The sequence below is a fragment of the Vulpes lagopus genome, chromosome 2 (assembly GCF_018345385.1).
Source record: "Vulpes lagopus strain Blue_001 chromosome 2, ASM1834538v1, whole genome shotgun sequence".
In the NCBI taxonomy this organism is placed as follows: domain Eukaryota; kingdom Metazoa; phylum Chordata; class Mammalia; order Carnivora; family Canidae; genus Vulpes; species Vulpes lagopus.
Genome location: NC_054825.1, coordinates 59,396,402 through 59,420,230, shown reverse-complemented (window position 1 = coordinate 59,420,230; position 23,829 = coordinate 59,396,402). Strand labels below are relative to the sequence as shown.

Below are 23,829 nucleotides of genomic sequence, written 5' to 3'. Positions count from 1 at the left end.
TTAGTCCTTTGTCCCTCCACCAAAACATTATATAAGAGGAGTTGATAAACATTTTCCAAAAGGGGCTAGATAACTAATATTTAAGCTTTGCTCACCTTACATTCTCCATTGCCAACTACTCACCTCTTACTGTAGCATAAAAACAGTCATAGCCAATACATAAATGAATGAGTGAGACTATGTTCCAATAAAAGTATTTTCAGAAACGGGCCCAGTTAACCCACAGGTCTTGGTTGTTGACTTCTAATGTAAATCATCATCTTATTTGCCCATGAGAATTTATGTGCTGGGGAAATGTTGTAAGGAGCACTGTTAAGAGACCTATGAATGCCCTTCTCCTGTCGGTGTTTGTATATATGTGTAAAATGGTCAGTTTCTTTTGTGCCTTCTACATGAAAATGCACATAATGAAAGAAATACAGCAGATGCCTCAAAGCACTTTCAGCATCCTGAAAATAAGTTTTACACTGAGCAAGGAACATCTTAGTGAAAGACTAGTGATGTTTAGGGGAAAATTTCAAGGTACATGACTCCTGCCCTCAAACATGTTGGTAATAGGTTCCATCTAGCATACTATGAACCATATTCTGATTGCTATTTGAGGTATGTTGAGTGTGCCTAACATGGGCAAAAAAGAAAGACAAAGCAGGAGTGACAATGGAAATTTCAGTGTAATGTAGGAAACTTGATGATTCCTGGGTCACACTACTCACACAAATAACAAAATCAGGAGATTCCATGCTAATGGTTTGTTATAGAAATAATATATGTGTTACGTATATTTTCTCAATTTTGACATTTCTTCTGGAGACTATTATCTTAAAGGGGACTGCTTCTCCTTTGTGTCTAATAATCACACCTTCATTTTCCAACCTGATGAACTTCATATCTGTTGGAATTTGTGCAGTAAACACTAAATAATTGGTACTGTGTAGTTTTTATATCTATATATCCATATCTATATCTATATCTATATATATATATATAGACTCGTGTTTGAAATCATGAAATCATCTTTTCCTCACTTTTCTCCTTTATAAAGGAAGATACCAACTCTGTTCAAAAAATAATTTACCTTTTGATGAGTATGAGTTTTCATGATCATAAGCATTTCTAAAAGATATAATGATCTTTGGTTTAATACATTGATTACTTCATATGTGCTCCAGCATTGTTGAATAGGCCCTTTTTAAAAAACTGAAATATCAAAAGAAAATGAAAAGATAGTATAGCAAAACATTATATACAGTAAAGACTGTGATCAGAGGAAAATTTAAAGTTGTAAATGCCTGCATCAGAAAAGATCTCAAAACAGTAGCCTAACTTTGTACCATAAGGACCTAAAAAAAGAAGAGCAGACCAAACTGAAAGCCAACAGAAGGAAGGAAATAATAAAGATTAGAGCAGAAATTTTTTAAAATAGAGAATAGAAAAAAACAATAGAATCAACAAAATCAAAAGTTGGTTCTTTGAAAAGATCAAAAATTGACCTTCAGCTAAATTGACTTAAAAAAAAAGAGAGTCCAATCACTAAAATAGAAATGAAAATAGGGAATATAACTTACCAACCTTACAAAGATAAAAAAAATTATAAAGGAATGCTATGAATAATTGTATGCTAACAAATTAGACAACTTAGGTGAAATGGAGAAAGTCCTAGAAACATACACACCCTGAAAACTGACTGAAAAAGAGAAAATCTAAACAGCTAAAACAAGAGATTGAATCAGTAATAAAAACTCTTCCAAAAAAGAGAAGTCTAAATACAAATGACTTCACTAATGAATTCTACGAGTCATTTAAAGAAGAATTAAACACCATTCCTTCTCCAACATTCATTCTGTGAGGCCAGCATTACCCTGAATACAAACCAGACACCGATATCCCAGGAAAAAGGAAGCTACAGATCTATATCTTTTTTGTATGTATTTTTTTCTCTTTTTGTATGTTAATGTAAAAATCCTTTACAAAATAGTAGCAAGCTAAATCCGGCAGCATATTAAAAGGAATATACAGCATGACCAAGTAGGTTTTATCTCAAGAGTACAAGGGTAGTTCAACATACGAGAAGTGATCATTGTAATTTATTAATAGAATAAAAGGAGAAAATCATCTGATCATCTTAATCAGTGCAGAAAAAAAGCATCTGAAAAAATCCAACACCCTTTCATGATAAAACCACAAGTTAGGACAAGGAGGAAACTTCTTCTACTTGATAAAGGTTATTTGTGAAAAACCTATGTCTGATGTCATGCTCAATGGTAAAACAATGAAAGCCTTACCCACTAAGATTGAGAATGAAATGGTGCGCATCTGGCTATCTCAGTCAGAACATGTGACTCTTTTTCTCAGAATTAGGACTTTGAGTCCCATGTTGGACATAGAGATTACTTAAAAAAAAAAAAAAAAAGTGAGAACAAGACAAGGATGTCTACTTTCACCACTTAACATTGAACATTTTACGAGTTTTTCTGTTTGTTTTTTGTTTTTTTAAGAGAACATGAGCAGTGGGGGAGGAGCAGAGAGGAAGTCTCTTAAGCAGGCTCCATGCCCAGCTTGGAGTATGACATGGGGCATGACCTCACAACTCTGAGATCATGACCTATGCCAAAATTAAGAGTCAGACATTCAACCAACTGAGCCACCCAGGCACCCCGAATATTTTACTATAAGTTCTAACCAGAGCAATTAGGCAAGAAAAAGAAATGAAGACATCTAAATTGGAATGAAAGAATTAAAACTTTCCCTATTTGCAGATGGTGTGATCTTACATATACAGAATCCACAATAAAACTATTTGAGCTAATAAATGAGTTTACCATAGTTGCAAGTTCAAAATCAATACACAAAAACTAGTTGTATTTCTATACACTAATAATGAACAAACCAAAAATAAGTCACCAACTCCATTTAGCATCCAAAAGAGTAAAATACCTAGGAATATAACTACAAAGTGTAAGACTTACATACTAGAAACTACAGAGCATTGCTGAAAGAAATTAAAGAAGACCTAAATAAGTGGGAAAATATTCAGTGTTCTAGGAGTCAGAAAACTTAATATATTTAAGATAGCAATACTACTGAAAGCAATCTACAGATTCAGTGTAATCCCTATCAAAATTCCAATAGTATCTTCTTACAGAAATGGAAAAGCTGATTCTCAAAGTTATGTATAATTTCAAAGAACCCCACATAGCCAAAACAATATCGAAGAAGAGTAAATTGGAGTACACACTCTTCAATATCAAAACTTTACTACAAAGCTACAGTATAGAACTGGCATAAGGCAGACACATAGGCAAAAGGGATAGAATTGAGAGTCCAGAAATAAACCCAAGTATTCATAAGCAATTGATTTTCAACAAAGGATGCCAAGACCACTGAATAAGAAGATACTATTCTTTTCAACAAATGGTGCTAGCATAACTGGATATCCACATTCAAAAGAATAAAGTTGGACCCTACCTTCTACCATATACAAAACTTAACTCAGTGCATCAATGATATAGGTAAGAGCCAAAACTGTATACTCTTAGAAGATATAAGAGTAAATCTTCATTACCTTGGCTTTGGGAGTAGATTCTTAGATATGACATCAAAAGCACAACAAAAGAAAAATATACAGTAAATTAGACTTCATCAAATTAAAAATTTGTGTTTATCCAAGAACATTAAGAAGTGAAAAGACAGCCTACAAAATGGGACAGGCAAGTCATATGTCTGATAGTGTCTAGTATTCAAAACATAATGTATTAAAATTCTTAAAATATAACAGTAGAAACATAACCCAATTCAAAAATGTTCAAAGCACTTGAATTGATATTTTTCTAAAGAAGATATACCAAAAAGGCCTTCAAGCCCATGAAGAGATACTCCGCATCATTAATCATTAGAGAAATGTGAATCAAAACCACAGTAAGATACTTAACACCCACAAGGATGCCTATAATTAAAAAAAAAAAAAATTTAAAGTAACAAGTGTTCGTAAGGATATAATTAGAATCCTCATACATTTCTGGTGGGAATGTAAAAGGGCACAGCCATTATTGAAAAACAGTTTGGAATTTCCTTAAGGGAAGCCCAGGTGGCTCAGCGGTTTAGCGCTGCCTTCAGCCCAGGGTGTGATCCTGGAGACCCAGGATCGAGTCCCACGTTGGGCTCCCTGCATGGAGCCTGCTTCTCCCTCTGCCTGTGTCTCTGCCTCTCTCTCTCTCTCTCTCTCTCTCTCTCTGTGTTTGTGTGTGTGTCTCATGAATGAATAAATAAAATATTTTAAAAAATAAAAAATATATATTTAAAAAAAAACGAAAACAGTTTGGAAGTTCCTTAAAAAGTTAAACATAGGGACCCCTGGGTGGTTCAGTGGTTTAGCACCTGCCTTTGGCCCAGGGCGTGATCCTGGAGTCTTGGGATCGAGTCCCACATTGGGCTCCCTGCATGGAGCCTTCTCCCTCTGCCTGCATCTCTGCCCCGCCCCTCTCTCTCTGTGTGTCTCTCTCATGAATAAATAAAATCTTAAAAAAAAAAAAAAAGTTAAACATAGAATCACCACATGACCCAGCAATTCTCCTAAGTATTCCTCAAAAGAATTCAAAACAGGGATCCCTGGGTGGCGCAGCGGTTTGGCGCCTGCCTTTGGCCCAGGGCATGATCCTGGAGACCCAGGATCAAATCCCACATCGGGCTCCCGGTGCATGGAGCTTGCTTCTCCCTCTGCCTGTGTCTCTGCCTCTCTCTCTCTCTCTGTGTGACTATCATAAGTGTATAAAAATTTAAAAAGAATTCAAAACAAATACTCAAATACCCATACACAAATGTTCATAGCAACACAATTCACAACAGTCCAAATCTAGAAACAACCAAAATGTCCCATCAATGAATGAATGAATGGATAAACAAGCTGTAGTATATCTATGCAATGGAATATTACTCAGCCCTAATAAGGAATGAAGTAGTGATACAAACTACAGCATGGATGTATTTCAGAAAACATACGAAGTGAAAGGTCATTACATATGGTTCCAAATTATATAAAATATTCAGAGTAGGTAAATTCATAGAGATAGCAGATTCATTGTTGTAAAGACTAGAGGAGGGGATCCCTGGGTGGCTCAGTGGTTTAGTGTCTGCCTTCAGCTCAGGACATGATCCTGGAGTCCTGGGATCGAGTCCCACATCAGGCTCCCTGCATGGAGCCTGCTTCTCCCTCTGCCTGTGTCTCTGCCTCTCTCTCTCTCTCTCTCTCTCTCTCTCTCTCTCTCTGTGTCTCTCATGAATAAATAATAAAATAAAATCTTTAAACAAACAAAAAAGACTAGAGGAGGGAAAGAATGGAAGTTAACTGTTTAATGGGTTAGGGTTTCCTTTGGAGGTGATGAAAATGTTCTATTAACTAGATGATGATGGTCACATAACATTGTGAATGTACCAGATGTCACTGATTGGAAACTTTGAAATGGTTAATAGTATGTTTTGTGAATTCTAGCTCATTTTTTTAAGGTGAAACAACCAAAATTACTTAAAATCATTAAGTAGTGTGATAAACTGAGAGTTTTTCTTGATTATTAGAATGGAGGCAGGAAGTGGGCGACTGTGACTGGTGTTACAAAGTTCTACTGACTCATTCAGACCACAGCTGAGGTTTTTTCTCAGTACCTCTGTGATAATCAGTAGCTCAAAGGACAGCTACTCAGAGTATGATGATGGCAGGCATTAAATATGGAACAGGAGGATAGTCTATGTATCAGAGGAATCACAGCTCTTTTCACCTGAGAGCATCCTCTCAACTGTCCAGCACCCTTTCCAGTTGAGGTCTTTTTCCCTCAGCTGCCAGAAAACTTAAAACCAAAATCTGCCAAAATGACTTCATTAGCTTTATCTTAGGGTCACTGGTTTAGTAGGTCAGGGCTGCTGAATCTCTGGATCTCAGTGAAGCACTTGACAAAGTCTCATGTTATCGTAGCATACCATAGGGATCTCCTCAGCCTTGTCATCCTAATGTCTTTGGGGTTTTTTAATACCATTTTTTATGCCCCAATACTAGAAAGGCTAGCAAATGCATTGGTTGACAGACTCAGAATCTTAAAAAGGCAGAAATGAAATATTATAATGGATAAAATATAACAAGATAAATTTTATCAGGTAAATATTAACTGTTGTACTTGGGACCAAAAAAACACAAGGAAACTGTTGGAGGGCCAGGACTTAATAGCAACATATGCAGTAAAAAGTAACAGCATGTAATCACTCCTAACCTCTTAATATGAGCTAGCACAAATGGGTTATTTAAATGCAGTGTTGAAAATGACTTTGCACTAATCAGGCCACATCTGGGGCATTGTCATCCATTCTATTTTACAAGACACTTTGACAAACTGATAATAAATCCAGAGGTTTTAGAGGTTTTATGTCAGAGATGCTGAGGATTACTTTCAAACTCGTGCCATGAGACACAGTTGAAGAAAACAGGAATGGCTAGTCTTGACAATATTGGCAGTCTTCAAACAAATAAAGCTATCCTTTTTTTTTTTTTAAGATTTTATTTATTTATTCATAGAGAGAGAGAGGCACGGAGACACAGGCAGAGAGAGAAACAGGCTCCATGCAGGGAGTCCACGCGGGACTCAATCCTGTGTCTCCAGGATCACACCCCGGGCTGCAGGTGGTGCTAAACCGCTGCGCCACCAGGGCTGTCCCAAATAAAGCTATCCTAAAAGAAAAAAGAAAAGGAAAAAAGAACAGAATTGACCGCCTTGTATGGTCATGAAAGCATTCAAGCAAAGACTTGGTGGCCGTTTTTCATCAAGAAAATATTCTTGATGACTAAAGGGTAGAACCACATAGTAACTAAAGTATCTTGTAACCTTAAGGTTGTATAGATCTGAACAATTACTAGAAAGCAGGCAACGTGAAGATAGGAAAAAAGAAAATGTAGGTTTAAACTAATGGTGTAATAGAACTCAAAAAATTATATGAATCTGAATTGAAAACATTATTGAAGGTACTAGCATCTTCTGAATAACTATCTGATTAAGAAGTGATGATATTTTCAGGTTTGGATTAGTATCAGTGGGAAGATAACTTGTTTCCTTGGCTCTGTTTTATAGTCTAGTCTCCTGAGACAAGATTTAGGGCTTGGAAGCCCCGCACAGCTGTCTTCTTCAGGAAAACCTGGAACACCATACTACTCATTCTCTGCCACAAGTTCCAGGAGAAGACCACTCCATGACTCTGCAGCACTTGGTAAGTGTGTTGTACAACAAACCTATCTTCCAGATTTTTTTTTAACCTCTTAGTCTTCTGGCTACACTCTTATTTAGTAGAAATTTGGTTTCTTATGTATGATATTGATATTAGAGCTTATTTGCATAAAAATGTATCAGATATTTGATAAACAATCACTTTAATAGTCTTGTTTGGTCACCATAAGAGGAACTAAATAGTGGAAAATGGGACTAATTTTTCCTATTATAATAAAAATAGCATGTGGTAATATTCACACCTTATTTTTTACTAAGATTGATATAATGCTAAACAGTTTACAATGTGGTTTTATATACTTTCTCATCTTGTTGGTCCAACAGCCCTGCTGGTCAGTAGATGTAATACTAGATTTAACATAAAATGAGGATCAAGAGGACACATTCTTATAATTAGTAGATGGTTTACCGAAGATAAAATTTAAGATTTTCTGACTCCCTGTCCAGTGTTCTTTGTATACTTGTTCTTCTACGCCCCATTTTTAAAAAATTTGAGGTAAAATCAATCATATTAAATTTTTTTTTAATTTTTATTTATTTATGATAGTCACAGAGAGAGAGAGAGAGAGAGAGGCAGAGACACAGGCAGAGGGAGAAGCAGGCTCCATGCACCGGGAGCCTGATGTGGGATTCGATCCCGGGTCTCCAGGATCGCGCCCTGGGCCAAAGGCAAGCGCCAAACCACTGCGCCACCCAGGGATCCCAATCAATCATATTAAAATGTGCAATTCAGTGATATTTCATATATTCACAACGCTGTGCAGCCATCATCTCTGTTCTCGTTCCAAAGCATCACCTCAAAAAGAAATTCAGTATCTATTAAGTTTTGAGCCCTCATTTTCCTTAGCTTTCTTCATTTATGCCTTATACATAGCCTCGCCAGGCTAGTCTGTTTTGTATTGCTGCTTACAGCAAGCCTCAGGTGTACACACTGGCACCTTATCCAACAATATTTAAATGTGAGAGTTTTTGGTGATCCCTAACAAGGAATTCTTTACACAAGAAAATTGAAGTGGTACAGGATGTCTATACCAAGGGTAGGCCGGTTTCTGAAATAAATATAGCCCACTAAAAGAAAGTATGTCATAATTATCTATTCCACAAATATTTGTTGACTGCCTCCAATTTATAGATCTACCTTCTGTCACACGTAGATTTTTGTGAAGTAGCCCTCATCCCTGGGCCTAGAGTATGCTTGAGTATAGAAAAGGGCAATGATGGTCATGTTTGGCATAGAGAGCTCTAACTAGATGTACCCGCCTCTCAGCATTATAGGTTACTTAGTATGTGTAATAAAGTAAGCCCAGATGGTTTAGAACAGTATACTGTTTAATATTAAATGTTAAATTGTGGGCACCTGGATGGCTCAGTGGTTGAACGTCTGTATTTGGATCAGGGCATGATCCTGGGGTCCTGGGATCCAGTCCCACATCAGGCTCCCCACAGGGAGCTTGCTTCTCCCTCTGCCTATGTCTCTGCCTCTCTCTGTGTCTCTCATGAATAAATAAATAAAATTTTAAAAAGAAAGAAATGATAAATTGTAAAGCATCTTTTCTCCATCTTCACCTTTATTTCCCACCACATGAATTAGAGTAGGAACATTCATTTGAGGCTAGATGTATCAGTTTACCCTAGAGAAATATGTTGTTAGTATCTATGTGAGCACATACTATGACATAAGATGCTAATATGGACCAATATACTATTACTAAAAGTTCAGGGAGAAAATAAACTGTTGATTCACTAGGAATCGGGGTGGGGGTATAAAAACTCAAGTTTTCCAGAAATTAAAACTTATATTTTCTTCATTTTCATTTTGATTATGATAGTGATAGATACTGTTATCTCCTCCATGCCAAGTATATATCTTCACAAAAATTTTGTGATGTTGTAATATTAACCTCCTGTTACAGATGAGGAATCAAGACTGAGGAAGCTAAGCAACTTAGCCAAGGCTTGGTACCCAGGCAAGCCTACTCATTTCCTATAAGAATACCACTTAGTAGATTATTATTCCATTCTCTCTTTTTTTTTTTTAAGATTTAATTTATTTATTTGGCAGAGAGAGAACACAAGCAAGGGGAGTGGGAGAGGGAGAAAAAGGTTTCCTCCCCACCAGGGAGCCCAACACAGGGCTGGATCTCAGGACCCTGAGATCATGACCTGAACCAAAGGCAGATGCCTAACTGACTGAGCCTCAAGTGCCCCTATTATTCCATTCTTCATTGTTATTTCTCAGTCAGCCACTCTTCCTTGGCATTGCAGTTATTCATAAAATCTCAGTCGAAAGGACTTTGGAGATTATCTATACCTACCTCAGTATCTTAAGCTGCTTAGATACTTCATGAAATCAGCATTCTACAAAACAGTATCAAGCTATCTATAATATTTTGCCACAGAATTTAATATAAGCATAGTAATAATGGCTAGATTTATTGTCACTCTCTGTCAGGCACTGCCCCGAACATTTTTCATGTATTATCTTTATTTCAATAACTCTAAGAGGTATTAACCCCTTTTTACATCTTAGGTAACGGAAGCTCAAAGAGGTTAAAAGTAACTTGCCCATGTTCACATAGCTGCTGTTATTTGGAACTGCTGAAATTAGGAGCTGAAATTTGAATCCAGCCAGCTTACTCTCTTAACTATTAGATTTTGCAACCCCTCAAAAGTGAACTATGAATCTCAATTAATGATTTTGAATACAACATTATGTATGTAATTGTGTAGTGGCAGCCAAATGATGAGATAAAAATATAAAAGTGGTTCAGTCAGTTAAGCAGCTAACTCCTGATTGCAGTACAGGTCATGATCTCAGGGTTGTAAAATTGAGCCCTGTGTCATGCTCCTCACAGGGCATGGAGCCTGCTTAAAATTCTCTCTCCTTTTCCCTTGCCCCTCTCCCTTTCTAATTAAAAAAAAAGAAAAGAAACATTTCTATTCACATAGGAAGTATAAACTGCCCAAAACTAAATAGCAACATCGTCTGCTAGTAATTAATCCAAAATAGATTGATGAGCTCCAAACTGATAGGAGCAGTTCTCCTGGTCTAATAGAGTGTGGCTTTTTTTCAAAAGATACTATATTTATTAGTTGTGAAGAGTTGGGTTCTAAAAAAGCCTCACAAAAATTTTCTTCTAAGTTTTTTAAGTATAGAGTGTGCCAGATGTTGTTTATCTTTGGCACTTTTGTTTTAAGGAAGTATAGGCTGCCTCTTGGCGTAGAGACTTAGATGGTAATGAATGCTTTTTGCCCTTTTTATTGTATAAAATTTTTCCACATGCTACTTATAAAGTTGCTCTTTTAACTTTGCAGCCTCCTAGAATATAAATTATAAGATGCCCAGCCCTAATTAAAAAAATGAATTTCATTCTTTATTAAAGAGCTATGTCTTACAATGGCATATAATTTATGACCTAGGAAAATATCATGCTTGTTTAAGTCTCATTTTTGCAGTTTGTAAAATAGTATACTTTACATCAGCCTTCTTAAAAGTGGACCCCTCTGAAAAATCCTGAATTTCATCCATTATTTGTGTAAGATTGGAATGCTGCACTTTACCACCCTTTTTTTTTTTTTTGTATAGTAAATAAGATGGACAAATTTTAAATTTTAAGTTTTACAGATAAGAAAATTAAAGTAACAAGTAAAGCTGGTTAAGTATCTATGAAAAGACTTATGTTCTCATTTGTATCAATAAATGATATATGTCTTACAAAGAAATAGAGTTTCTCTAGTTATTATTTGTAAATACTATAAACATCCACGGATAAATTCCATAATAATTAGTGCTGAATTGGCGGTTTTAACCACACATTGCTAAACAGTAAATGTTCCTACAGAATACAAGGTGACATTGTATATGACAGTGCCTGTATTTAATTGTTTATGTAGAGTTTCTCCAACATGATTATAGCTATAATTTTTCATTTATTAAATTTGATTTCAGATTTTTAACATAGTAAGTTATAGCATAGCATTCACTTTCAGTCTTTTTAATGTGATTTTTAAACCTAGTTTTTCATGTGATGTGGATACTAAATTTGCATCTCTTAAGCAGTTTTATTATTAGAGTGACCTGTTGCACCAAATGCCCCTCTGCAACTGAAAGTGAGAAATGTGATATAAAGTGCCTGGTATGGAGCCTCCCACGTAATGGGTACTTAAGAAATGTTAATTCCCTTTCTTCACACATGCTTATTGGTTTGTTACTTTATTTTACTTTATTTGCTTTCTTCTTCCTAAACTTACATGTATGTATTTCAGAATATATCACTTCATTAGGAAAACTGTTTTGCCCAGGAACCAGTTAAGAAGGATGAAGCCCCCATCCCTATATGCCCTTGCTTATTCCTAAATATTGGAAAACAAGATAGGCTTTAAAAGGAAAAATTCTTTCCTGTTCACTTGAAGTCTGACCTCTTCTAATATAAATGCTGATGAAATATATTTTCCGTATGCAGATCCTTTGCAAGCAAAGAAAGTCAGAAAGGTGCCTCCTGGTTTGCCTTCTTCAGTAAGTACCCATTTTTTTACTTTGTGGTAAACAAACTGATTTCAAGTATTCAGTATTTGCTGGCTGTAAGGATATATTCGATTGGTGTCAGCAGGCACACGCACACTTCACATAGTAACTGTTCACTGTTCAGCGGAGTCATTGATTGAGATAAATCCACATTTAATGTTAGGTTTTTAGATATCTCTGCAGTAATTTGTAGCTTACTCATATGCTGTTACTCCATGTCCCTGTCATTTGAATTCCCCTCTTGGGAAGAGGGCTAGGCCGGTAGCTGTCAAAGAAGATCTCCTGTACAGGTCTTTTGATGTTTAATTAGTCATTATGTTGCTGAACAGGAGGACAGACAGAGATTAATAGCTGAGAATCTTAGAAATTTACATTTGTAATAATCCCAGTGGAGCTAAAGACATTAAGATTCGGAGGACATGTTCGGCTCAGCTTGCCTCAGTAGGACTGAAGTTATTAATATGCATAAATCACCGAGTCAGATGTTCATTGTGAAGCCCTTGTGGATTTTAAAGCCTTCATTAAGCCTTTCCTAACTTCAGCCTAGCATCAGGAAAGCTTTCAAGCAACTAGTTTGTTGATCCCCCTTTGCTCAAAAAATGTATCCTTTGAGAATAAAGAGCTTTCATGAAGAAGGTTGGAAAGGTTTGGTGAACAATCATTAATGGCCATGATAATCTAATGCTGTAGGGGTGTTTGTGCTATTAAATATACTTTATTCTTTTAAAGAGTAAAAGTATTTGTAAATGAACCTACATCATAAATCCACCTACATTTTAAAAATCTCTCAGTGTGAAAAGGGAAAAAATTTTTTCCCCTTTCCCTTTGCTTAGAACAAACGGGAAGTGGGGCTTTTGGATTGAGGCCCCATGCCTTGTAGGGTACATCTCTTTGTTGTGTAAATGATGTTGGGCTTTTATTTGGCAGTACTTAACACATGGGCGCAGGTGCTGCTGGATGAGTCAGAGCTCATCGAAGTATACACTGAATGGAATATCCGGCTTGGCAAGTAGTAATCTAGAAGGAGCAGCATGGGTCTGAGCTTTTTATTTTTTATTAAGTCTGAAGTAGAGATATCATCTTTTTGGTTGTTTGCCTTCCTTCTTTCCTGTGTTCTTCCCCTGCCTTCTCTTCCGTGTGATACATGAAAACTCAAATTTGAAATCCTCTTTGAAACTCAGTTCCAGATGGATTGGAGTTTTATGCAGCCTAGGGCAGCTGTGCTCTGAACCTGCAGCCTACCTGGAAGGTTGGATTGCAGCTGCAGGCATTCTTAAAAGCTTTTGCTTGCATAAGCACTTGGGCCACTAGAGGCTGAATAGCTGCTTGATAAACAAAATGAACACAATGCCTCAAATCATTATTCCCGAAGACAGGAATTTTTTTTCAACAACAGCTAAAAATAGTTGGGCAATTTACATTTTAACAGTTGTGTGCTGTGCAGGGGTAGGTGGTTCAACACTGTAACAGATGATTTCTGCTAGATTAACAGAAATCATATTTAAAACTGACAGAACTGCTAAAACATGTAACTGTGCAGTTTTCTTATAATTTATTGCCATAATTCTATGAAAGTAATAAAAATTTAATTGCATATTAATATTTAGCAGGACTACACAGGTGAAAAAAATAATCAGATTTGTAAATGAAAAATTCATCTCATTTATTCTTAGCCTGACACTGATTTAAGAAACCATCTATTTTTGGTGTTTTGTAGTTTTTTCATGTTTAAAACAAACAGGCAAAATAGAACAGCCTGGAAAGAGTATACACACTGGAGGTGTAACCAGTATTCCTTCCAGTCCTAATCATAACAGCATTCACTACTTGGTGGTAGTTCTTTGTACCATCTCATGTGTTAGGACAAGCCACAGGGAAGTGGAAGTGCACTGAATTCTGAACTTTGATTTCTTTGAGAACCATTAGGCAATTTTATAAGCCAAGCCTACTTACATATTGTGTTACTAACTACCTTCCTTGGGATTTATAAGATATTTGTGCAGAACAAAATAGAAGGGACGCCTGGGTGGCTAGTGGTTGAGCATCTGCCTTCGGCTCAGGGAATGATTCCAGGTCCAGGGATCAAGTCCCACATCAGGCTCCCTGCAAGGAGCCTGCTTCTCCTTCCCTCTGTGTCTCTGCCTCTCTCTGTGTGTCTCTCATGAATATATAAATAAAATCTTAAAAAAAAAACATATAATTCATTGTTTTCTATAATATCAGCATCAAACATACACTACTTAGAAACCATGCTGAAAATAGTATTTAAACATATTGAATGTTTTTAAGGATATATAAAGAACAAATGCATTTATTGATTGAAAGTATATTTTAGATTAAATGCTATGTTGATTTTGAAATCTCAAGTTTTTTAAAGGGAATTTTTTTAAAACTTTAAAAATGATACTCTGAGGGACACCTAAGTAGCTCAGCTCAGTGATTGAGTGTCTACCTTCAGCTCAGGATGTAATCCCGGAGATCTGGGATTGAGTGCAGCATTGGGCTCCCAGCGAGGAGCCTGCTTCTCCCTCTGCCTATGACTCTGCCTCTGACTCTCTGTATTTCTCATGAATAAATTTTTTTAAAGATATTTTGATAAATATTCCCAAAATAATAAACTTCTGAGGATACTTATGGTACTTACCTTTCATCATCTAAAGCAAATGGGAGGGATGCCTGGGTGGCTCAACAGTTTAGCATCTGCCTTCAGCTCAGGGCGTGATCCTAGAGACCTGGGATCGAGTCCCATGTCGGCTCCCTGCATGGAGCCTGGTTCTCCCTCTGCCTGTGTCTCTGCCTCTCTCTCTCTCTCTCTCTGTGTCTCTCATGAATAAATAAATAAAATCTTTCATAAAAAAAATAATAAAATAAAGCAAATGGGAATTTAAATGTACAGTTTCCTACTGAAATGCTTTTACTGAAATTTATGTAATGTATAGACCTTTAACAATATGAATTGTGAAAAGGTATAAAAGTGAATATGGACTGTGTAAATTTTATTTCATCATCATTTGAATATCACTTCCCGGGATCCCTGGGTGGCGCAGCGGTTTGGCGCCTGCCTTTGGCCCAGGGCACGATCCTGGAGACCCGGGATCGAATCCCACGTCGGGCTCCCAGTGCATGGAGCCTGCTTCTCCCTCTGCCTGTGTCTCTGCCTCTCTCTCTATCTCTCTGTGACTATCATAAATAAATAAAAATTAAAAAAAAATGAATATCACTTCCCAAACAAAACTAGAAACTTGGCAGTAATATCTCAGATTTCACAGTTTACTGCTTGTCTAAAATATCTTTAATCATCTGTAAAATACATGTTACCTTTACTAAAGAAACAGTAGAAAAGCTAGGGGAATATTGTACTACTCATACTGCTATAAAAACAATAAGCAGGGTTACTTAACACGCAAAGCATTAATAATATACTTACTTGACCACAGACCCCTGGTTAGAGACCTTTTCTTTTTGTAAGCCATAATATAAATTTAGTTATTGTAAGCACAGACGTCAGCCCCTATATTCCTCTGTGTTACAACTGAATGATAATTCCTATCTGTGGAAGAAGGGCCCAGTAAAGGGTGTGTTGGCATCATTAAAGCAGTATGGTCAGTAAGATTAAGAGAATGATCTGATTATTTAATGATTGATTATATGACCCTGGACTTGTCAGTTAGCCCTTAGGAAGTTTGAAGTGGAAAGTCTGAAGTTCTTTTCAGATCTAAAAATGCTAAGTACTTACAGTTTTAAAACTGATATCCCCCCCCCAAAAAAAAAAACCCTGATGTGCCTAGTACATTACAGAAAGCATAGTTGCATAGCTTTCTTCCTGCTGATAAAGAAAAATGTCCTTACGCACATTAACGTTTCCACTTACTTTTCTAGGTTAGGTTGGAATATTGGACAAAATAGGCCAGTAGCAACAACATTAGAATGACATTGAAAATTCTAACATAGGGGTGCATGGGTGGTTCAGTCTGGGTGGTAAGCATCTGCCTTCAGCTCAGGTCTTGATCTCAGGTCCTGGGAGTGAGCCCTGATCTGGCTCTCTACTCATGGAAGAATGGGAGAGCCTGCTTCTCCCTTTCCGGCTCCCCCTACTGATATTTGCTCGCTTGCACACTCTCTCTCTCTCTCTCTCTCTCTAATAAACAAATAAAATCTTTTAGCAAAAAAAAGAAAGAAAATTCTAACATATACACACACTATCATTACCTTCAGGGAACTTACCATCTAGTATGAGAAACAAGCATTCAGTGAATTAATTGTATTGCAGCGAGGCAAGCAAAAGTGTATACCAAGCACTCTGGAAACATAAGTAGAACTAACCTTACCTTGAAGTACTAATGGCCTCAGGAGTTGATATTTGAGCTGTGTCCAGAAAGATAAGTAGCAATTTTTCTGTTAGAGAAGAGGGAGGATGAACTAGACAGGTAGAGGCATAGAAGTGAAAAAATAAACACATGATCAGGACACATCTTAGAAGTACAGCATTACTGGATCCTATGCCAAGTACAACTTTTGTACTTTTTCTGTAGAAGTCTCACTTGCCCGCTCTAGAGGATGATTGGGGAACATATAAAATCAGTCCAGGGGATCCCTGGGTGGCGCAGCGGTTTGGCGCCTGCCTTTGGCCCAGGGCGCGATCCTGGAGACCCGGGATCGAATCCCACATCGGGCTCCCGGTGCATGGAGCCTGCTTCTCCCTCTGCCTATGTCTCTGCCTCTCTCTCTCTCTCTCTCTCTCTCTCTCTCTTTCTGTGACTATCATAAATTAAAAAAAAAAAAAAATTTAAAAAAATAAATTAAATAAAATAAAATCAGTCCAGATATGAAAAGGTGGTGCCTCTCTCTCTCTCTCTCTCTCTCTCTCTCTCTCTTTCTGTGACTATCATAAATTAAAAAAAAAAAAAAATTAAAAAAATAAATAAAATAAAATAAAATCAGTCCAGATATGAAAAGATATGAAAAGCTGGGCAGCCCAGCTGGGATGGCTCAGCAGTTTAGTGCTGCCTTTGGCCCAGGGCGTGATCCTGGGGACCCGGGATCAAGTCCCGCAACATCGGGCTCCCTGCATGGAACCTGCTTCTCCCTCTGCCTGTGTCTCTGCTTCTCTCTCTCTCTCTCATGAATAAATAAGCAAAATCTTAAAAAAAAAAAAAAAAAAAAAGGATATAAACTGTCACAACAGTCTACCCTGGATAAAGTCCTAAAGTATCCTGGCTGATTAATAATAGGAGGCATTTGCAATTGTTAAGGCTTATCAGGGAGACTTTAAGAAGGCCTGGTACTTAGACTTTGGGATATTTTCCTCCTTTTTTAGGATTCCTGAGCTTCCTTTCCCCTTCTCCAGCCCCTAACTTTAGTCTTTGTCCTTGTATGTACATCGGTTGTTTTTCGTCTGTATCAGATCTATACTGATACAACGTTGTAAAGATACAACGTTTAAGGAAAATTTTGAAGCACTGGATGGGAATTGGGGGTAATTGTAGGTTTTTCCTAGTAATTTTTTTTGGGGGGGAAAGCATTTGAACTGTGTTCTGTATACTGTGCATCCTTTACAGCCTTAGTGTCACTCTGTTAGAGGTGCAGGACTTACATGTATGAGGATTCCAGTTAACCATGATCTGTATTATCTTAATCTTTAATCTTTGTAACACCTTCTTTAAGATAACTAATACTCTCTTCTTACAAATGAGGAAATTAAAACTCAGAGATATTACGATAATACAGCCAAGATTACAACCTAATTTAATATCAAAGACTGTTTTCTGCTTATTTTGTTTATTTTGAATGTTAAAGCATGTTATATATCTTGGTTTACTCATCAAACATCCTGTTTAGTATATTAAATTTAAGCCATAGTTTATTGTGTCAATTATGTTTTTGTTGATCAAATTTATTTTTAATTGGCTTTGTTCTCTTAAGAACCTATCACTATCTGAAGGGATGATGTAGAAAAGCAAAGACTTTCTGTTTCCAGTCCAGCAGATGATGGATTTTATCTGACATTAGCTGCTTTTGATTTTACAACCTTTGAGAACTTGCTTTTAAGTTTTCTGAACACCGTTTCTATTTGTAAAAGGAGATAATAATGCCTGTCTCAAATGTTAGTGTGCAGGTGTCCTGTGCCTAATGTGTGCCTAGCATATAATAGATACTCGATAAAGGTTATCTTTTCTAGTTCCTACCACTGTAACCTGAAATTTAAAGTACTTAAGCATTTCATTTTTACCAAATGTTGCTGAAAAGCAAGCAAAAGTTTGAAAACGTAAGGAGAGATAAATGATAGACTGAAAGAAAAAAATTTTTATGTTACCTAGACTTGTATATGTAATATATGTGCTTGACACATGAGTGGTAAATTGTAGCTGTTCTTTAGAAAGCATTCATTTTCAGAAAAGGAGAGAAAATTCCTCGAATCAAATTCTCCCTAGAATACATACTACTTATTTTTGTTTTCTGAATTATCAGGAAATTATCATTTCCTCCCCTGTATTTTAATCACTGTTTAAATAGGCTTATGTTCCTCCAAAGCATTTCTCAGATGAAAAGAAGTTTCTTTGTTCTTTATTCTTTATCTCTTAATTTAGTGTGAGTATTTTCATAGATTTTTTATATGCTGCAGAAGATGCTGAATTCTGAAATAAGAAGCAAGACACATTCAAAATTTTTATCACCAGAAAGTAAACACATAGACAAATTCTAGAATGCCTTTTTTAGACTCAAATTCTTCCTCATTTCGTTCTTCTTCAGTAGCAGTTGCAGAAATCTTTTAAACATCACATTTTAACATCTTTTTTAATGTGGCATGTATTCATTATGTTTTGAATGTAACTGGCTTGTAGTTCCATACATAGGCTGATGACACAATGTTTCTTAAATGCTATGCTATGCTTTGTCCTTTGTATATATTTTCCCCACAAAAGCTATTACACTTCATCACATAATCTTTGCTTTTTAGTTAAACTCTCAAAGTGTATTTTACCAGCCCAGGCATCAAGAAGAAATTATTTTAGTTAGCTCTTACCCATGGAACCTGGCTTCTGAGTTGAATCAAAGCAGCTTAGAATCCACTTTATCTTGCATTGCTGCAGATAGGCAGAGTTCCGTAGCCTTTCGTTTGGTAATTGGCTATCGAGTTTAGGAAATGATGCCTTTTTTCTCCCAAAATTCCTATGGTATTTTATATTGTTAGGAATGGCTTTTTATTTTTTTTAAACTCTTTTTTTTTAAAGACTTTATTTATCCATTCGTGAGAGACACACACACACACACACACACAGAGGCAGAGACACAGGCAGAAGGAGAAGCAGGCTCCATGCAAGGAGCCCTATGCGGGACTCGATCCCCGGTCCCCAGGATCACACCCTGGGCTGCAGGCGGCGCTAAACTGCTACACCACCGGGGCTGCCCAGGAATGGCTTTTTAAAAATTAGTGTGAATTTTGACTTGGAAAACTACCATTCAAAAGATTACTGGCGATCTAAGCCAGTAAGAAAAAGGTAAAGGGTTAGAACTATAGAGAGACTTGTTATCTCCAGTTTATCCACAAAAATAGCAAGCAAGATGAGCAGCAAGTAGAATACTCTCAAAAGGAGTGTCTTATGCAAGTCACTTGAAAGCTAACAGAGTGATTATAGACAATTATCTGAGGCCTTCAAGACTAGCAAGAATCCTAGTGCTTCTGGACTAAACAGTAGTTACACACAGCACCAGCTTCAGCTGAACTTTATGAGTGAACCCTCCAGTTCTTGAACATGAGTTGGAATAGGTATTAGCCTAGCTCCTTTGGCAGACAACCATAGAGGGCACAGAGTAACTGTAGGTACCAGAGAGTTTCTTATTTCTGACAGTTAGATAAACTGTCTCTATTTGAAGGCCACTGTCATATAAAATTTCCAAAGTGGCCAATTCTTTCTCTGACTTTATAGGTCAAACTAGCAGGAAAAAATCTTAGTATATAAAGAGAAGGTTCTATAATCCCTTCCAAACTTACATGCAGTTTGGTCATTGAATGGAAGATTTTCTTCATACATTAATAAGAAATAGCTTCTGTTTATGCTGACAGCATCCACTGTTCTGAACAGTATCAGAATTGTATCAGTAGATAATAGGCTTTCAATCCATAGTCCTAACATGTTCATTTTTGTGATGAGCCAGTAATGCCTTTGATCTTATTTTAAGTCAAAATGTAGAAGGATAAGTAACCAGTGAGTGAGCCCTGTGTATCCAGATGTGATTGTACAACCACAGTGATATTTGTTTTCTGACCTCTCGTTTTTTAAAAAAGAAAGAATGTCTGATTTTCAGAGCTGCCTTTAAGGTTTATTGAACTCTTCAGTTGCTGGTATTTCAGAGCTTTAAGACTTCACAAACCAGATGCAGAATAAGACCCAATGTGTGTTTGTGTGTGTAACTTGTATAGTTTTTAAAGGATGTGTGGTAATTGAATTTTGTGAATGCTTTCAGAGTTTAAGCCCACTGTCAGGGTGTTCAGCATCAATAGAATGATGAAAGCGTTTTTGTTGTTATTTTAATCAAATACAATTGAAGATTATTTTTGCAAGTGTAGGAAAGAAGGAATAAATTAAGAATTCCAAATGTGGATCCCTGGGTGGCGCAGCGGTTTAGCGCCTGCCTTTGGCCCAGAGTGTGATCCTGGAGTCCTGGGATCGAGTCCCACATCAGGCTCTCTGCATGGAGCCTGCTTCTCCCTCTGCCTGTGTCTCTGCCTCTCTCTCTCTGTGTGTCTCTCATGAATAAATAAATAAAATCTTAAAAAAAAAAAAAAAAGAATTCCAAATGTTATCAGTGGAGATGTTTGGGGCTCTGGATTTCATTCTAAGTTAGGGAAGACAGTTACATCCTAAGTAATATGCTGACATGAAATTTGCCATCTCTGATACTCCCTTTGTTTTATTTTATTTTTTTAAAGATTTTATTTATTTATTCGTGAGAATACATAGAGAGAAGAGAGAGAGAGAGGCAGAGACACAGGTAGACGGAGAAGCAGGCTCCATGCAGGGAGCCCGACATGGGATTCGATCCCGGGTCTCCAGGATCAGGCCCTGGGCTGTAGGTGGCGCTAAACCGCTGAGCCACCAGGGCTGCCCACTCCCTTTGTTTTAACTAGTAGTGATTTTACTTTGAAAAATCATGTATTGTACTTTTATTGTACCTAATTTCAAGGACTATAATGTATGCTAAATAGATAAATCCAGTTAGACTTTTATGCATTTTAAACACTGTTAGTCCAAAGATAGCTTTTAATTTCTCCCATGTTTTATTTTTTTAATAGATTTTAAACAAATTTTAATGTGTTGACCATTTAAAGTTTTGGTTTTTTATCATCTGTAATTATTTTATTTTATTTTAAGATTTTATTTATTTGAGGGGGGTGTGGAGGAGCAGAAGGAGAGGGACAACCAGACTCTGTCCTGAGCACAGAGCCCAATGCAAGGCTTGATCTGAGAACCCTGAGATCATGACTTGAGCTGAAATCAAGAGTCCCGACACTTAACCTATTGAGCTACCCAAGAACATCCATCTATAATTATTTTAATACATAACTCAACATATCTATAATATGCCAACATTTTACTGGTGTTCAAAAATAATTTGGTCCTAGAAATTATGTTTTTGGAAAATTTGCTAGAACCTGCTTACCTTTTTGTGAATAGCCTATTATTTCTACTCTTCCTCAATGTGCTTGACCAGGAGTCAGCAAATTTTTTGTGTAAAGGGTTATACAGTAGATACGTTTGGCTTTGTGGGCCAGATAATCTCTATAACAACTGTTCAACTTTGCTACTAGAGCATGAAAGAAGCCACAGATGATACTTAAATGAATGGACATGGCTGTGTTCCAGTAAAATTTTATTTGTAAAATCAAGTGGTGGGCCACATTTGGCTTACAGCCATAATTTGCCAACCTCTGTGTTAGACTTAACTTAAGCAAGTTATATGTTTAAGCAGCTGCATTCTTACTCCCCACAATGTAGTTCCTGTGAAAAAGACCCAAAGTGAAACAAAATTAAATAAAATTAAATATTTTGGGGGCCTGTTCCCTGGTTTTTTTGTGGACTTTTTAGATTCATTACCTGATATTCATTAGTCTCTTCATTTCCTTTAGACTCTAGGGCACTGGGATAGAGTTTAGTGTATTAACAGAAACTTTCCAGGACTATAATTTATCTTACTCTGTGATAGTGGAAAAGCCTCAGTGTTATAAAGTGGGTGGTATGGGGTCATAATTTTTCTAGATTTTTTTTTCTAGATTTAAATGTCACATTAGGTGATAGTATGCCAGAGAATGTATTATATCAAAAGTAAGGCTATGAATATATATACATATTAGTAAATGATTATTTGAAACAATTGGGCGTAAAGTGCTTAAATAATTTGATTTTTATATAAACAGCCATACTATAATTTTTTACTTAAACTTACATATGTGCATACTCAGTCATCATCTTTTATCCTGGTCCAACTTTCTCATAGAATGCAAAGCTAAAAAGTTGTTCCTAACAGCTTGGGAAGGAATTCCAACCCAAATGTGATTGTGAAACAAATTCTGTTGAAACATGAGCACTCTCTAAACATAAAAGCTTCATGTGAAACTTAAGAGAATCTTCCAGGACTAGAAAAATCATTTTTTCAATATTAATTTTTGTAAAATTAAGTGAATATTTATGGCTTATTTAGTTCCCTTTTTAGCTTTATGATGGCTAGTATTAATAATAATTAAAAAGTAATAAAGCTTTTAACAACTTTTCCGACTTGCGCTTCATAATTTTTTAAATTATATAACGATATTATTTCTTTTTTACATCACCAAAGATATTTATATATTTTAAAACTCAGCTGAGCCATCCAGGGATCCCCCAAGTAAAATCTTTTTTTTTTTTTTTTTTTTTTTTTTTTTTTTTTTAATTAACTTTTATTGGTGTTTAATTTACCAACATACAGAAAAACACCCAGTGCTCATCCCGTCAAGTGTCCACCTCAGTGCCCGTCACCCATTCCCCTCCAACACCCGCCCTCCTCCCCTTCCACCACCCCTAGTTCGTTTCCCCGAGTTAGGAGTCTTTATGTTCTGTCTCCCTTCCTGATATTTCCCAACATTTCTTTTCCCTTCCTTTATATTCCCTTTCACTATTATTCATATTCCCCAAATGAATGAGAACATACACTGTTTGTCCTTCTCCGATTGACTTATTTCACTCAGCATAATACCCTCCAGTTCCATCCACGTTGAAGCAAATGGTGGGTATTTGTCGTTTCTAATTGCTGAGTAATATTCCATTGTATACATAAACCACATCTTCTTTATCCATTCATCTTTCGATGGACACCGAGGCTCCTTCCACAGTTTGGCTATTGTGGCCATTGCTGATAGAAACATCGGGGTGCAGGTGTCCCGACGTTTCATTGCATCTGAATCTTTGGGGTAAATCCCCAACAGTGAAATTGCTGGGTCGTAGGGCAGGTCTATTTTTAACTCTTTGAGGAACCTCCACACAGTTTTCCAGAGTGGCTGCACCAGTTCACATTCCCACCAACAGTGTAAGAGGGTTCCCTTTTCTCCGCATCCTCTCCAACATTTGTTGTTTCCTGCCTTGTTAATTTTCCCCATTCTCACTGGTGTGAGGTGGTATCTCATTGTGGTTTTGATTTGTATTTCCCTGATGGCAAGTGATGCAGAGCATTTTCTCATGTGCATGTTGGCCATGTCCATGTCTTCCTCTGTGAGATTTCTCTTCATGTCTTTTGCCCATTTCATGATTGGATTGTTTGTTTCTTTGGTGTTGAGTTTAATAAGTTCTTTATAGATTTTGGAAACTAGCCCTTTATCTGATATGTCATTTGCAAATATCTTCTCCCATTCTGTAGGTTGTCTTTTAGTTTTGTTGACTGTATCCTTTGCTGTGCAAAAGCTTCTTATCTTGATGAAGTCCCAATAGTTCATTTTTGCTTTTGTTTCTTTTGCCTTCGTGGATGTATCTTGCAAGAAGTTACTGTGGCCAAGTTCAAAAAGGGTGTTGCCTG

At 36.7% G+C, this 23,829-nt stretch overlaps 1 protein-coding gene across 9 annotated transcripts in view; it reads left to right on the top strand.

Annotated features, from left to right (window-relative positions):
* The window catches only part of TCF12 (transcription factor 12), a 383,835-nt gene that overhangs the window by 283,007 nt on the left and 76,999 nt on the right, over positions 1-23,829 (top strand). For all 9 annotated transcript variants that reach the window (XM_041743077.1, XM_041743075.1, XM_041743079.1 and 6 more), the window contains 2 exons: positions 7,107-7,242; positions 11,723-11,775. In XM_041743077.1, coding sequence (XP_041599011.1) covers positions 7,107-7,242; positions 11,723-11,775 — 189 coding nt within the window. The remainder of the gene's footprint in view (positions 1-7,106; positions 7,243-11,722; positions 11,776-23,829) is intronic.